This window comes from Nilaparvata lugens, chromosome 1 (assembly GCF_014356525.2).
Source record: "Nilaparvata lugens isolate BPH chromosome 1, ASM1435652v1, whole genome shotgun sequence".
Taxonomy (NCBI): domain Eukaryota; kingdom Metazoa; phylum Arthropoda; class Insecta; order Hemiptera; family Delphacidae; genus Nilaparvata; species Nilaparvata lugens.
The window spans coordinates 97,636,972-97,652,677 of record NC_052504.1 but is presented as its reverse complement, the minus strand read 5'-3'; the positions used below and the strand labels follow the sequence as shown (position 1 = coordinate 97,652,677).

The 15,706-nt window shown below is 32.7% G+C and overlaps 1 protein-coding gene across 1 annotated transcript in view; it reads right to left on the bottom strand.

Moving 5' to 3' along the window:
- Positions 1 to 15,706, bottom strand: part of LOC111052250 (tachykinin-like peptides receptor 86C) — a 282,428-nt gene that overhangs the window by 24,432 nt on the left and 242,290 nt on the right. Inside the window, 1 exon segment of the mRNA XM_039419715.1 lies at positions 7,928 to 8,075. Coding sequence (XP_039275649.1) covers positions 7,928 to 8,075 — 148 coding nt within the window.

Here is a 15,706-nt window from a genome sequence, read left to right as displayed (position 1 = left end):
AGCTGAAAGTATTTGAATAGATAAATAGTATTCATGATATTCTCATTATATATCTATGATTTTTTACAGAAATAGTGAAATTTATATACTATTACCATAGCTTCAGCTGGAAGAAAGCGAAATGCGCGTGTTTGTGGCACATAAGCCTGTACGTATCATAAGGAACTTGAAGGAGAAGAATATTTTGTTCAAGCCATTAAGTCCCACTATGGGGTTTTAGATCATAAATATCTGACGGAGAACAAATCATAAAAGATCAACCGAGATACAAGATTTTAGTATAATGTATATTTGGACTGTAAATTTTTGTGATCTTTATAAAAGTGTTTTCATAACCTCATTTGGACTATTTTTATCAAAATTAGGGAGAGGAACAGTTTGGGGTTTATCCTGTTGATTCTCTCCCAATCATTAATTTGATGTTGTGATTAAGGAATGTAATGTAATGTAATTTTTACAGAAATAGTGAAATTTATATACTATTACCATAACTTCAGCTGGAAGAAAGCGAAATGCGCGTGTTTGTGGCACATAAGCCTGTACCATAAGCCTGTATCATAAGGAACTTGAAGGAGAAGAATATTTTGTTCAAGCCGTTAAGTCCCACTATGGGATTTTAGATCATGAAGATCTGACGGAGAACAAAATCATTAAAGTGCAATTTAAACACATTGTGACTTGCATGTAGCTGCTCATACTGAACGCAACCAGCAGTGTAAGTTTTTCTATTGTTCTTTCCAGATTTTTTTCTCATCTGCACGTTTGGTCATGCATAACCAAGCGTGCACTTGCACAACATATACGCATCCAATGTTATCACACACTTTAGATGCTGTTTTGGTGAGATATAGTGTTATTTTTTTATAATAAGACACTAGGGGCCGGTTTCCGAGATCGGGATTTTGCTAAGTCCTAGACTTTAAACAGCTGGAGTGAGAAAATTGGTTTTCCGAAAATTTTAGGGCCGGTTTCCGAGCTCGGGACTTCGCTAAGTCCTAGACTTTAAACATCTGTAGTCAGAAAATTGGTTTTCCGAAACGGGGCGTAGTCGCAGTCATTGTCATAGTCACGTTTGAATTGAATTTGGAAGAACTAGAAAATTGAAAACAAAATAATATAAAGAGAAAATAGTGTTTAGTTTCAGCTATTTTGAATTATTTAGGAATGTCTAATTTCGTCAAGGAAAAACGTTTCCAATTATAGAAATGAAAAACAATAACTACTGTTATGAAAGCTGCGACTACGCCCCGTTTTGGAAAGCCAATTTTCTTCAGCTGTTTGAAGTCTAGGATTTAGCGAAGTCCCGAGCTCACCGGCCCTAAAATTTTCAGAAATAGAAAAATAAATCTAAGTACCCTTTCGTGAAATTGTATACTCACAACTTGTTTCAACTATGATGCCTCTATCAAGTGATTTATTAATTCATTTCTATCCAAAAGTAGCCCTAACAAAAAAAGACAACTAGATTTTTTTTAAATATCACGAACACATTCATAACTTTAAAATAAAAATCTCTTAACATACAATTCCAAGTTTTGAATTGTCACACTGAAGAGTACACCATAGGTGTTGACACATGTTTGTAACGTTTTAATTAATTCGAGATATTTATAGACAATATTCTAATGTTTCATTATGATCACACACTATAGTGAGGTTCACGTTATAATGGAAGTGTTTGATTAGCAATGGCATTGCTATCCTTGTCTATCATTCGATAAAGCAGATAGCGCTATCTTCTTCTCGCTTTGCTCTGTTGCCAGATCGTCTTTTAGCAATGTGAAATTAATAATTGATCAATTAACAAAATATTAACACGAAATGACACATCTAATATTAACACATCTTTATTAAGATGAAATTTACATCTTAATCATGAAAATTCATTATGAAATCATTGAAAAATATAATTTCCTGCTTAATAAATATAATAATTATATATTATTTTAAAACTGGAACGAACATTAATATTACATCAATAAACCTGTATAAGCTACTGTCTATATCTATTTATCTATTCATTCATTTATTTAATCATTCAGAATTACACACTTACAGAAAAGTACCACAGGCTTATAAGCCCAAAACGGTTCCAATTCTAATTTATACAACAGTCCGAATGTAGCTAGGTTATGTGTCACTTAACATTCATCAATTACACACTCAATTTACAATTCAAAACACACAAAAATCATTTTTAAATTAAAAAATACTTCTAAATTTAATTAAATCAATCACAATAATTAATAGACAATTCCAAACTTTGAAAAAACTATAAAATTTTGAGACCGAAAATATAGAAGGCATTGACAAGATAGATGATCGGCAACGTTCTTCTCCTATATCTATCCACTGCCATAATAAAGTGGACCTCACTATTATAGTTCGAAGAAGAACGAAAAATGAAATTTGTGAATAATATTTTACATGTCACACAACAAACAAAAGAGACAAACAAGAGAAAACAAAAACAGTGAAATCTTCGATAAAATTTGCAGTGTCACCAGCGTCCTCTGTATTGTTTCAGTAATTTCCAATTTCAATGAATTGTGGAGAAGTGTTACTCGAATTTATGGGGAATTCCCTATGCTGGCTGCCCCCGTGAAATATGAAAGGGCCATTTATTTCCACAGCTTGAATACGTTCGGCGTCTTTCTGCCGAAGCGGTATTTTCATTGATTGAGGAGGTGGAGGAGGAAACCGAAATTTATCGGTGGCATGCAGGAGGCGTGAGAGAGAGTGATAGAATGAGCAAGGCGCTATTTGGTGATAAAGCGTCGTCAGCTGGAGGCTAGCAAGAATAAGATTTTGCATTGCTTGACACTTTGACAGATGGTGCAGTATCTATTCTATCCGGGTCAACAAATGTTTCAATTCTCTTCCCAATTGCATCGCCGAGGTGGAAGCGGCCATATTGAAAGACAATATTATTATCTTGTCATTCAAGTGAATTGTGATGAGTTGCCTGCACTGACATTCAGAGCTAGAGTTTCAACTTTGTAATCACCTTTCGTGCTGAATTGTTTCCCTCTTTCTACGCCAGCATTTTGCGAATAAAGACGATTTTGCCATTCCGTTCAACGATGAATGAATAATTTGATTTGACATCGAACTGCTTGATGCAAAACTTTTTTATTCAGGATAGACTAATAATGGAGTTGGTCTTTTCCAGAGAGAATGCATACTATACTCTGGTCATTTTATCTATATATATATAAAAGCGAAATGGCACTCACTCACTGACTGACTGACTGACTGACTGACTCACTCACTCACTCACTCGCAGAACTAAAAATCTACCGGACCAAAAACGTTCAAATTTGGTAGGTATGTTCAGTTGGCCCTTTAGAGGCGCACTAAGAAATCTTTTGGCGATATTTTAACTCTAAGGTTGGTTTTTAAGGGTTTAAAGTTATTTTAGCATGTATATTCTTCTTATTCCAATATCATAAAATTATAATATTGAAATGTCCATACCATAATGTTAATATAGAACTATAATCAAGAGAGAGAGAGTACCTCTTCGAAACAGTTGTTCTGGTAACTAAATTAAAAATTTTGTCAGGTTGGCATTAAGTTGAGTTGACTTTGTTAGGTTGGCACCAAGTTGAAGATTGAAATGCATTTATCCAGGACCTCCTAAATACCAATTTATCCAATTAGCCAAAGTTAGCGTTTTCTCAGCTTTTCTGCGTTTCCTCACCTTTTTCAATAATTGATGGAAATATATTAAAAAATTCAGTACACAGGTTTAGCTGAGGTGGAAGAATTTTGTTCGCCAAAGATACGCCGATATAGTAACAGGTGTTTTTCGTGATCAAATTGACATATTACGTTCAAATTCGGTACAGAGGTTCCGCTGAGGTCTACATGCAGGCGAGCGAAGCGAGCTCGCTGATCTCATTTTTGAGCGATCCAGTCGGGGGTCCAGGAGGCAAAGCCCCCTGGCTAGACGGATATGGTGAGCGAAGCGAGCCTGACGGCTAGTACTCTATACGTTCTTCAGAGGCTGTTGAGCAGCTGTTGATTGCTTATCATCTGTCAAACCCTCTACTCTATTATTTTAGGTGTCAGATACTGTTGTTGGTAGAATGTAGTGATATTTATCCATAATGAAACATAGTCAAGTGAATTTCACACTGGAATGTAGTCTAGGAATATCAAAATGTTGAAACATTTGTATAATTTCTTTATGAATTTCTGATATTTGTAGACAACATCCCAGAGTCTCATAATTTTTGGTCTATTCGATTATTCTACTAGTAGTTCTGTGAACAGTAGACCTCACGCAGTTTTCTCATTCACAAGTATCTGATGTCACCTGCTCTAGTTGATTCAGTTGAATCATACTTTTACTCTAAAAAATGTTATTTGATTTCTCTAAGATCAAAAACAAACTTATGTTAATAAACTCAGTTCACGTTTGAATTTGTATCCCATATAATGATTTATCCAGTTTCGTGATAATCTTTCCAACTGATAAAAATATTTCTCAACTATTTTGAAATTAATTTTTTTTCTATCAGCAATTTTATAATTCCTCCGGCATTATTCAGTTCATTTAATCATTTTTATTCTATTTTCAATCACCTATTAAATTTGTTTTTCAAATGTTAGAATATTGATACTGATAGGCACGCATTATAAAATATATTGAAACCCTACCTTATAGGAATAGACATAGTCAGACATCTGTGTAATGCATGCAATGAATAATTCACTTGTCAGCTGATTGATTATGAATAATTCTATAGTCTGATTGATCCTATCTTCAAAGTAGATGATACATATAGTGATATCACAGTATGAAGGAATTCCTTTTCTTTCAAATTATCCCTGAAATTTAAAAAAAAAACTAGTGTATACATTGACGTGCAGTTGAAAAAGGAATATTCCTGCCAAATCTCATCGAATTCTATCAACGCGTTTGGCCGTAATCGCGTTACACACATATAGACAAAAGCAAATCGAGTTGAAACATAGGCCTCACTACGTTCGGTCAATTAATGATTCTTTGTAGTGTAAACGATCTTTATCATTTCATTTATATTGAATGTCATATTATTATTTTATCATCACCGATCCATTAGTACAAGTTGTGATGATATATTTGTCTCACTGACCCTTAAGCGTTTAATTGAAATGTTTCTACACAATATGCTTGTTTCTTCGGATGAAGAGATCTGAATTAAAATCAATTTTCCTCCACCTACTGTCTAAAGTACTTACTCCCTGAAACATAATACTAAAGTGTCACTTTTTCGCTCAAGGTAGTGGAAAACAGAAAAACCCCCTAGGGAAGAAAAGTGACTCCATTTAAATAACATGGGAAGCATCTCTATTTCAAAAACTTACATTGTAATAGGTTAGAAGGTCTAAACTCAGATGAGGAAGTATATAGAGTATTCATTAAACCAACTAAATTCAATACCTCAACCAGACATTTGATCAATATAATGAAATTAATGTTTGTATGCTAAAATTATTACAAACCTCATATATATCACTATACTAAAAATGTAAAAAATCTATTTTTATTCCATGTTATTCAAAATACCAGCCAACGAATATTCCTCATTAACTAATCGAATTTGAAACGGGAACTTCAACATAGCTGTAGTTGTAGTGGCCATTGTTGTTACAACTTTTGCCGACAGATAGCGCTGTCGGCGGAGAACTGTGAGCTGTTTCTGTTTACTTTCTAGATTATGTTGTAACACATTGTTTGGTCATGTACGTTTTTAAAAATTATTTTATTTGAAGCTTTTATGAAAATGTAGGTGGAGGAAAAATTTGTTGTATATCATGAGTGGAAAATAGTTTTTCTCCCTCAGAAAAATTGTTGCCCTCGGCTTTGCCTCGGGCTTCAAACTTTTCCCTTAGGGAGAAAAAACAATACTTTTTACTCTAGATTTATACAAATAACTATTGGATTATAGTCTGTGCTCTTACTGTTCTATATTGCTCATTCTATACTCTATACATTCTCTACTATATTAAGGAAACATATTATGAGTAACCTGTTGTCCCCATAAATAAAAAATAAATTATCAAATGAATGACTGACCTTTCTCTTAGATTTGATGGAGTCGAGCTGTCTCTGAGTCTGCTCCCCTATGGATCCTCCCCATAGCTCCTGGCCCATAACAGTGTAGCACACCGCCATTGCTATCACGGGTATCACGTATGTCAGGCTCAAGAAAACTATGTTGTATCTGCAAAAAAACCAAAAAATTCCAATTGATTATCATCTATCCAATGAATTTATTTATTCTTAATTCTAAATTTGCTTGGTTTTTACAGCGTGAATTGTTATTTTTTATATCACAGTATGAAGGAATTCCTTTTCTTTCAAATTATCCTTAAAATGCAAAACTTCAAAAAAAATACATTGACGCGCAGTTGAAAAAGGAATATTCCAGCCATATCTCATCAAATTCTATCAACGCGTTTGGCCGTATCGCGTTACACACATACAGACAAAAGCAAATCGAGTTGAAACATAGTCCTCACTACGTTCGGTCAATTACTGATTCTTTGTAGTGTAAACGATCTGAATCATTTCATTTATTTTGTATCTGATATTATTATTTCCTACAGTTACCTTGAAAAGTGGCCATTCCTGCACTGGATACAGAACGCAAGGAATCACTTTTCCGCTCTAGTGCGGGAAAATCTTTTTCTGCACTCCAGATTTGCAACATGGCAACACAAAATAGTTGGTGGGTTATATGGAGGATTAGTGCACGAAAACAAAAATCAAATTGGTAACAATGACTGTGGTTAGATTTGGATAAGAATCATTTCTATGGCTACCCTACATTTACGATAAAATCCCAATCTAGAAATCCAAAACAAGAATAATGTTCATCTAAATCATAATTAAATAATCATCGTTTACGAATTCCCATCATTTAATGATAAATAATAGTTCTTTTCTATTGATAATTATTATTTCAACTGCAAGCAGTGAGAAAAGTAGCAGATATACATTATAAAATTCGAATTTTGAGGTTAAATGATTACCGTTCGATATACATATAAATAAAAAAACATAAGAATACTACAATAAATATATTCTCTGTTGTCTATGTTATTTTTATAAATATTTTTCAGTTTACTTTGAGCATTTTTCTCGGTAATTTGAGCAAAAGTCTAAATTTCTGAATCCTGTTTCTGTAGTTTTTAGTTAGATGAAACAAACTTGGGTACGATTCTTCCCGCTAGGTCACGCGCTTGTCGGTTCAGTCATCTTGTTGTGTTCAGCCATTTTGCAGCTGGGTTCAGCCAATCAGCTGTTGGCGTGTATTTTGAATGCGAATTTTTTGTTCTATCTGTTTTTTTTCTGATTCTTGAATGGATAAAAATGAGAACTTTGGCTGAGAATTTTCAACTTCAATTGGATTATTAATTTTTGAATGAGTTAAGGTTATTATTAATAACAGCATCACACACACACAAACATTTGATGGATTTCAGCCATAATTTTACCCATAATCATTTAATCAACCACTTTTCATATTCAATGGTAACTGTAGGAAAAGTTTAATGTGAAATATGTGAGCAAAGTTCCTCTGCTGCACTCAAGAAGCCATTCCACGGCTTCGTTTCTTTCGGTGCAGCAAACTGTCACTTTGCGCACTAGTTGCAAAAATAACTATTCTATCATCATCGATTCATTAGTACGAGTACTTGTCTCACTGACCCTTAAGCGTTTAATTGAAATGTTTCTACACAACATGCTGGTTTCTTTGTCTCTTGGATGAAGAGATTTGAATTAAAATTAATTTGAATCATAGTCTGTGCTCTTACTGTTCTATATTGCTCATTCTATACTCTATACATTCTCTACTATATTAAGGAAACATATTATGAGTAACCTGTTGTCTCCATAAATAAATAAAAAAAAATTAAATGAATGACTCACCTTTCTCTTAGATTTGATGGAGTCGAGCTGTCTCTGAGTCTGCTCCCCTATGGATCCTCCCCATAGCTCCTGGCCCATAACTGTGTAGCATACCGCCATTGCTATCACGGGTATCACGTATGTCAGGCTCAAGAAAACTATGTTGTATCTGCAAAAAAACAAAAAGTTTTTCAATTGATTATCTATCCAATGAATTTATTTATTCTTAATTCTAAATTTGCTTGGTTTTTACAGCGTGAATTGTTATTTTTTATATCAAATTAAGACACAGAGAAATTGTAAAAAACCAATCTTTCAATCTAATTCCTTATTCAAAAAAATAATTAAACAATCAAATGCATTCGAAAATCAAATACAATATTGTTTCCTAATTTCTAATATGTGTTCCCTATAGGCTACCCTGAGTGGGGACACTTGAATATATATAATAAAATATTTATATACAAATTTAAATATTATATCATGAAGAACATAATAATTGAATATGGTATTATATTGAAATAAATCAATATGTCAATATTTATAATCATTCTTGCACACATTCATACGCACACACATTCACATATGCGCACACATTCATACGCACACACATTCACACAAACACACACACACACACACACACACACACACTTACATACACTTACACAAAACTTAAAACTATGTACGGAGTGGTTGCTGTTTTTTTTCAAAGTGCTGATGTAATTAGACCATAAATGAATGCGTTTTGAAGAAAGAGACAGTGATTGAAATTTGATACTGTCTTACTGTTTACGCATACCGGACGGGATTTGTGAGTTCAATGATCTTTGATTGATGCAGTGTTCATGTCGTGTAATGTGTAAATTATACTAAATTTAGACCTATATTAATTTAGTGAAAAAATCATTCGGGTTGTCTAGTTGTAAAATGAATTTCTTGTTTTCTTTTCTAAATAACTGACGTGACGTTATTTTCATTGTTGTTACTGGAAGTGAATTGAATATTTTTATAGCTATGTATTTGAAGTGTCGTCTGGAATGTTCTAATCTTGGTTTTGGGAGGTTAATGTCCTGTGAATTCCTGAGGTTTATTCTTTCTCTCATCTGTTGAATATCGAAATTATTTTCAGCTAAATCCAGCAATGCTTTGAATAGAAAAGAATGTCTCACTGATAATATTGATAGTTCTCTGAAGAGCATCATTGAACTATATTGTTTAGGTTTATTACAAATTATTTTTAATATATGTTTCTGACCAGTAATCACAGGTTTAATTTTGTGAACCACAGTTTTTATTGAAAGTTAGAAAGACCGGTTTCGGTTGTTACAGCATTGTGAATCTCTGATTTACTAGAACTAATTAAAGGGTAGCTCAATTGGAAATTTGTCTGGTTTTTACAGTGTGAATTGTTATTTTTTATATTAAATTAAGACACAGAGAGATTGTCAAAAACCACACATTATAATCAAAGCTAGAAAGACCGGTTTTGGTTGTTACACCATTGTCAATCTCTGATATACTAGAACTAATGAAAGGGTAGCTAAATTGGAAATTTGTCTGGTTTTTACAGTGTGAATCGTTATTTTTTATATCAAATTAAGACACAGAGAAATTGTCAAAAACCACAGTTTTTATTGAAAGTTAGAAAGACCGGTTTCGGTTGTTACACCATTGTCAATCTCTGATTTACTAGAACTAATCAAAGGGTAGATCAATTGGAAATTTGTCTGGTTTTTACAGTGTGAATCGTTATGTTTTATATGAAATTAAGACACAGAGAAATTGTCAAAAACCACAGTTTTTATTGAAAGTTAGAAAGACCGGTTTCGGTTGTTACACCATTGTCAATCTCTGATAAACTAAAACTAAAATTGCAGCAAGAGCAGCAGAATTTATACTAGTAGGCGAGTAAGCTATTGGTCAAGGGCATGGACGCCTGTCATTGGCCCAGCTACACAGTCTCCTCCCACATAGCGGTATAACAGAGACATCACAAAATGGCGGTTAAGCAACAGAATGATAACAATATTTACTCAAGTTATAGTAGCTTAACCTACATTTTGCTATATACTGAAGTATAGATTTGAGAAGGGGCAGTTTTGGGCATGAGTCTGTTGTACGTTCTTATAATATGAGTGTAAAAATTGTAAATGAATAAAAAAAAATAATTTAAAAAATACTGTATCACGACTAGCAATTAATTGAGTTCAGACTGTTCTGAAAATAAGGGAGTCTGTTGTACATTCTTATAATATGAGTGTAAAAATTGTAAATTAATAAAAAAAATAATTTAAATAATACTGTATCACGACTAGCAATTAATTGAGTTCAGACTGTTCAGAAAATAAGGGAGCTGACAATCTCAAATCATACCACAATAATCATTTATCTGCTTATTTATTATTATGTATTACTGTTCATCTACTATTATCTATTATGCTGAATTAATGCGAATCACTCTGTTTTTTGTTATAATACACAAATAGCCTGATGATTCAGACAATCAAGTAGTACTACCTCCTCTATCATATTGAGATAAACTAAATGAGTTGTTAACAAAAAATAGAGTAACTATCTTTCAACTTGAGCAATTAACCATTTTTATTCCGTAAGGGGAGATTCAGCAGCAAACAGAAAGCGTTATGGGTCATTTACATATCATGGAACATTCGTTTGTTCAGTTTATCTGCACCTAAGTGCACATTTACATATTTGGTAGCCTGGCATTCTCTTTTGAATAATCATAGCTCGCAACAACACACTCCATACTTCATGGACAAACTTCGTAATCGTTGCCGTTGAGAACACGATGGCGAAATTATACAGTAGCTAGGCCTAATTCAACGATTAAGTTAGATTGCGAATTTAATTGCAGCAGCAAATATGAATCCAATTCCGATTATAAGCTTCATTATACGGACCACTTTGTTTTTCAGTGGTAACAATGGCTTCGAATTTGGGAAACAATAAACGATACCGATTCTGTAACTGATTATCATTGAGCTTGCTTAATATTATTTTTTCCTACAGTTACGTTGAAAAGTGGCCATTGCTGCACTGATTGCAGAACGCAAAGAATCACTTTTCCGCTCTAGTGCGGGAAAAATTTTTCTGCACTCCAGATTTGCAACATGGCAACGCAAAATACTTAGTAGGTTATATGGAGCAACAGTGCAGCAAAATCAAAATGAAGTTGGTAACAGTGACTGCTGTGGCTGCTATAGTGAGCAGAGGTGCAACCAAGCACAACGCGCTAATTATTCATTAGCCTATATATTATAACCAAGGACAACGAGGACTTTAGGATTTTAGGATTAAGGTTTTTATCAATAATAAAATTACATAGAAAAACATTTGATGCATTTCAGGCAATTTTACCTATAATTACCCACTTTTCATATTCAATGGTAACTGTAGGAAAAACTTAATGTGAAATACGTGCGCAAAGTTCCTCTGCTGCACTCAAGAAACCATTCCGCCCTCGCCTACGGCTCGGGCGTAAACGTTTCTTTCGGTGCAGCAAACTGTCACTTTGCGCACTAGTTGCACAAATAACTATTGTATATGTGCACAAAAACACCCAACATCATTCGCTGGTTGATTTTCTCCTGCGTAAATTGTGACACTGTTTTGAACCACAAAACAGAAACAATGGATTTGTACAAACTTTTTTATGTATTTGAACACGACATGCAGTCAATTTATCAAGTAAATAATTAAAAACTTTCACTTACTGACTGAAGTACTTTCGACCGTCTAGCGATCATTTTCAACAATATCAGCTGCTTTGTATTAACACACTTTTCTCTGTTGTATATCCATACTTTTTCACTGTTAAAATCAAACTTGAATTTTAGAAAACACTTTTGAAGTGAAAATGCACTTACTTTTGTGGAGACGATCGTTTCGACATGTTGTTGGTCATCATCAGACTGTGGGAATTTACTCAGATGACAAGGCTACGACAAGGATGACAACAGGTCGAAACGATCGTCACTACAAAAGTAAGTGCATTTTCACTTCAAAAGTGTTTTTTAAATACAAGTTTAACACACTTTTTATGTATTTGAACACGACATACAGTCAATTTTTTAAGTGAATAATTGAAAACTTTTACTTATTGACTGAAGTACTTTCGACCGTCTAGCGATCATTTTCAACACTGTCTGTTACTGTGACAGTCACTGTCACTGTTGAGAATGATCGCTAGACGGTCGAAAGTACTTCAGTCAATAAGTGAAAGTTTTTAATTATTTACTTGATAAATTGACTGCATGTCGTGTTCAAATACATAAAAAAGTGTGTCAATACAAAGCAGCTCGGAATGAATCAAGAAACCATCACAATGAATTTGTATTATTTTGTCAATTATTGCAGATTTGAATTCATAAACAATATAATATTATAGGTTTTCATGCTTATGAGCACTTAATCATCACATTTTGTTTTTGTGAATCACAGATTCTATTGTCAACTCTAATAACAATAATATATTTCCAACTTTGTTTTAATCTAGAAACTGTGTTTTCACGTGAAATTTGAAAAACACTTACTTTTTAATGAGGAATGATGTGATAATTTTGAATATTGTTTCTTAAATATTTGCGTGGAAGTACAGTGTTCAGATAACAAATTTATTATAAAGTGTTTCGTCGAAGGGAACAATATAAATATATTTTTGAACATTATAGTTTACATTTTTATTACATTTTTGAATTAATAGTTTGTTTCATGTTTTTAAGAAACTTTTATTATTAATCCATCCAAATTTGAAATTGTTTGTTCTATTCTAATTTATATTTTAGATTGTGATTTGGTGTGGAAATTTGAATGGACATAACCTATAATATTTGGACAATTTAAAACTAAATTAGGAAATTGAAGAAATTTTAGGCAATAGCCTGTTTTTTCTTTTCTGATTCTTGTATTTTTTTGCTAACCTCATAAATAAATAAACATGTCACAGTAAAAATGTCTTGTCATAAAGATGTTTATGTTATGCGAATATTGGGCTTTTCAAATCCAAGTCAATTAGACACGACGTTCATGCATCATGCTATAGTGTATAGTTCACATTATAATTTATTTATTTATTCACAATATCACATGGGAAACAACAGGTACTGACCCAAATATGTTCCCTCAACACAATAATAAGTACAGTATACAGTTCAATGAAAACAAAAAAAAGATACTAGAACTAACGTTTGAAAAGAAAAAAAAATACTTAGAAAGCCACTTCTTAATAGAGTTGATGGTGAATGGTCGTTTTCGATCAATATTGGTGTTGCTATCCTTGTCCATCATTCTACAAAACAGATAGCTTGTTATCCTTCTCTAATTTTGCACCATTGCCAGATCGTTTTCTAGTAATGTGAAATGTTGCCGATTCTCTGCCTTGCCACTGCCTTCTATAGAAGATAGCTGATACCGGTATATCCAATGTAATGTCAACTTTCAGTCTTGTTTAGAATAATCGATTATATTTTATCAGTCAATGAAATATATTTCTCAATGGATAATCAATAATCAACTTCCATAATTGAGATCAAACATTCCGTTTATGATTTTTTTTCTAAAGTTTTACAAAACGATCTGGCAACATTGCGTTGCTGAAAAGAATGCGCTCTCTGCTTCGTCGGATGATAGACAAGGATGGCAACAACAATGCTGATTAAATACTACCATTATAACTTGGACCTCACAATGGACATTGAATAAAAGCAGAACTGTCAAATACATGAATCATGAAGTGTTGCAGTGTGTTGAATCGGATTGAGTGGTGCAATGATTCACAAAAATTTGATCGAATGATTTCACGTATGTTTGGTTGGTCGTTTTTGCAATTGGCTGAAAACTGATGAATTAAGCTGGCCACATTTTCATTGCAGCAATTAGGTAACCAGATCGATGTGTTTGATGTTTCGAAAAAGCCGCGCTGTGAAAAACGAATGTAGCCTAATTGCAAAGAAATATATACTCTCTACTGTGTGCATTGCCCAGATATATACTATATACTGTGTATATTGCCCAGATATATACACTATACTGAGTATATTACCCTTAAAGCACTGTGTCAATCACAAATTAACAGAGCGCATGCGTGAATTTCCACTTTGCCATTCACAATTGGCTCAACGTGGCAACACTCCCGATAATTCACACCAGAAAAAACGCCCGAGCCAAAGGGAAATTAACAATTCCGATTGTGCGAGTCCGAATGCAAATAGAAAATCGCTTTTCACATTCCGTGACGCATGTCCTTTCCAGTTAGTGTGATTGGATCAGACATCAGAATAGCTTTCAATGTACGGCTCACAGATTATGTGTGAAATCCTAGTTGATTCAGTCAGTTATCGGAATGTTTGTCAAATTAAAGAAGACTCTTATGGATTGGTATTGAAACGGAATTTGTTATGTAAGTTATGTCATCGAATAAAACTCGATTTGATTCCATATCGTACTGGTTGACAAATAATACTAATGACTTAAGCATAGAAAACATTTGTATGTGTAAAATAGTGATAATACATTATTATGTGCTTTATGAACAAACTTATTCATTCATTACATTATGTACGAAAATACTTGTCAAATTGGACAAGACTTTTCATGGATTGACAACGTACTGAATGACAAATAATACTGATGTTGAAAGAAAATTTGTATCAGTGAAATAATGATCATAAATATTATTCTATGCTGTATGAACAAACTTATTCACTTGTAACATTATAATAATGTAACATTATTATTTAATTTAACATTATTAAAATGACAGTGTAAAACAATTTATGTAAAATGTGAGTTTTGATGCCAAATGACTATGAAAATCGATGGAAAATTATATGAAGAATCATATGCCATATAGATCTCATTTTCGTAAAAAAGTGGAGATTGCATGTTTTGATGCCAATAGGCTCTATGTACGTAAATACTTGTAAAATTGAACAAGACTCTTCTTGCATAGACATCGTATCGATTGACAAATAATACTGATGATTTAGTTTAGAGAAAATTTGGGTCAGTGAAATAATGATTATAAATTATTCTATGCTGTATGAACAAACTTATTCACTTATAACATTATAATAATGTAACATTATTATTTAATTCAACATTATTAAAATGACAGTGTAAAGCAACATGTAAAATGTAAGTTTTGATGATTTAGTTTAGAGAAAATTTGGGTCAGTGAAATAATGATCATAACTTATTCTATGCTACATGAAAAAAACTCATCAATTTATTACATTGAGTACGAAAATACTTGTCGAATTGGACAAGACTTTTCATGGATTGACAACGTACTGGATGACAAATAATAATGATGTTATAAGGAAATTTGTATCAGTGGAATAATAATCATAAATTATTCTAAGCTATATGAACGAACTTATTCATTTATTACATTGTGTACGAAAATAATAATTGTCAAATTGGACAAGACTCATCTTGGATTGATATCGTATCGATTGGAAATAATACTGATGATTTATTTTAGAGAGAATTTGGGTCAGTAAAATAATGTCCCATGTAATTGAGATGATAGAATATATAGTAGAGCTCCAATTATCCGAACTCCGACTACCCGAATCACTTTTAGAGAAAAATGTGTCCAAAAAAGTCTATAAAAATTGTAAAAAAGATTTTCATTTCTAAACTTGTAAATAAGTACATTACATTTATATTTAAAACATGTGAAAATATCATGTTTCTTTCATGATATGCAATATCAAAACGTAGTTTTTTTCTCTCCAATGGCAATTAAAAAAAAAATTATCCAAATGGGTCCCGGTC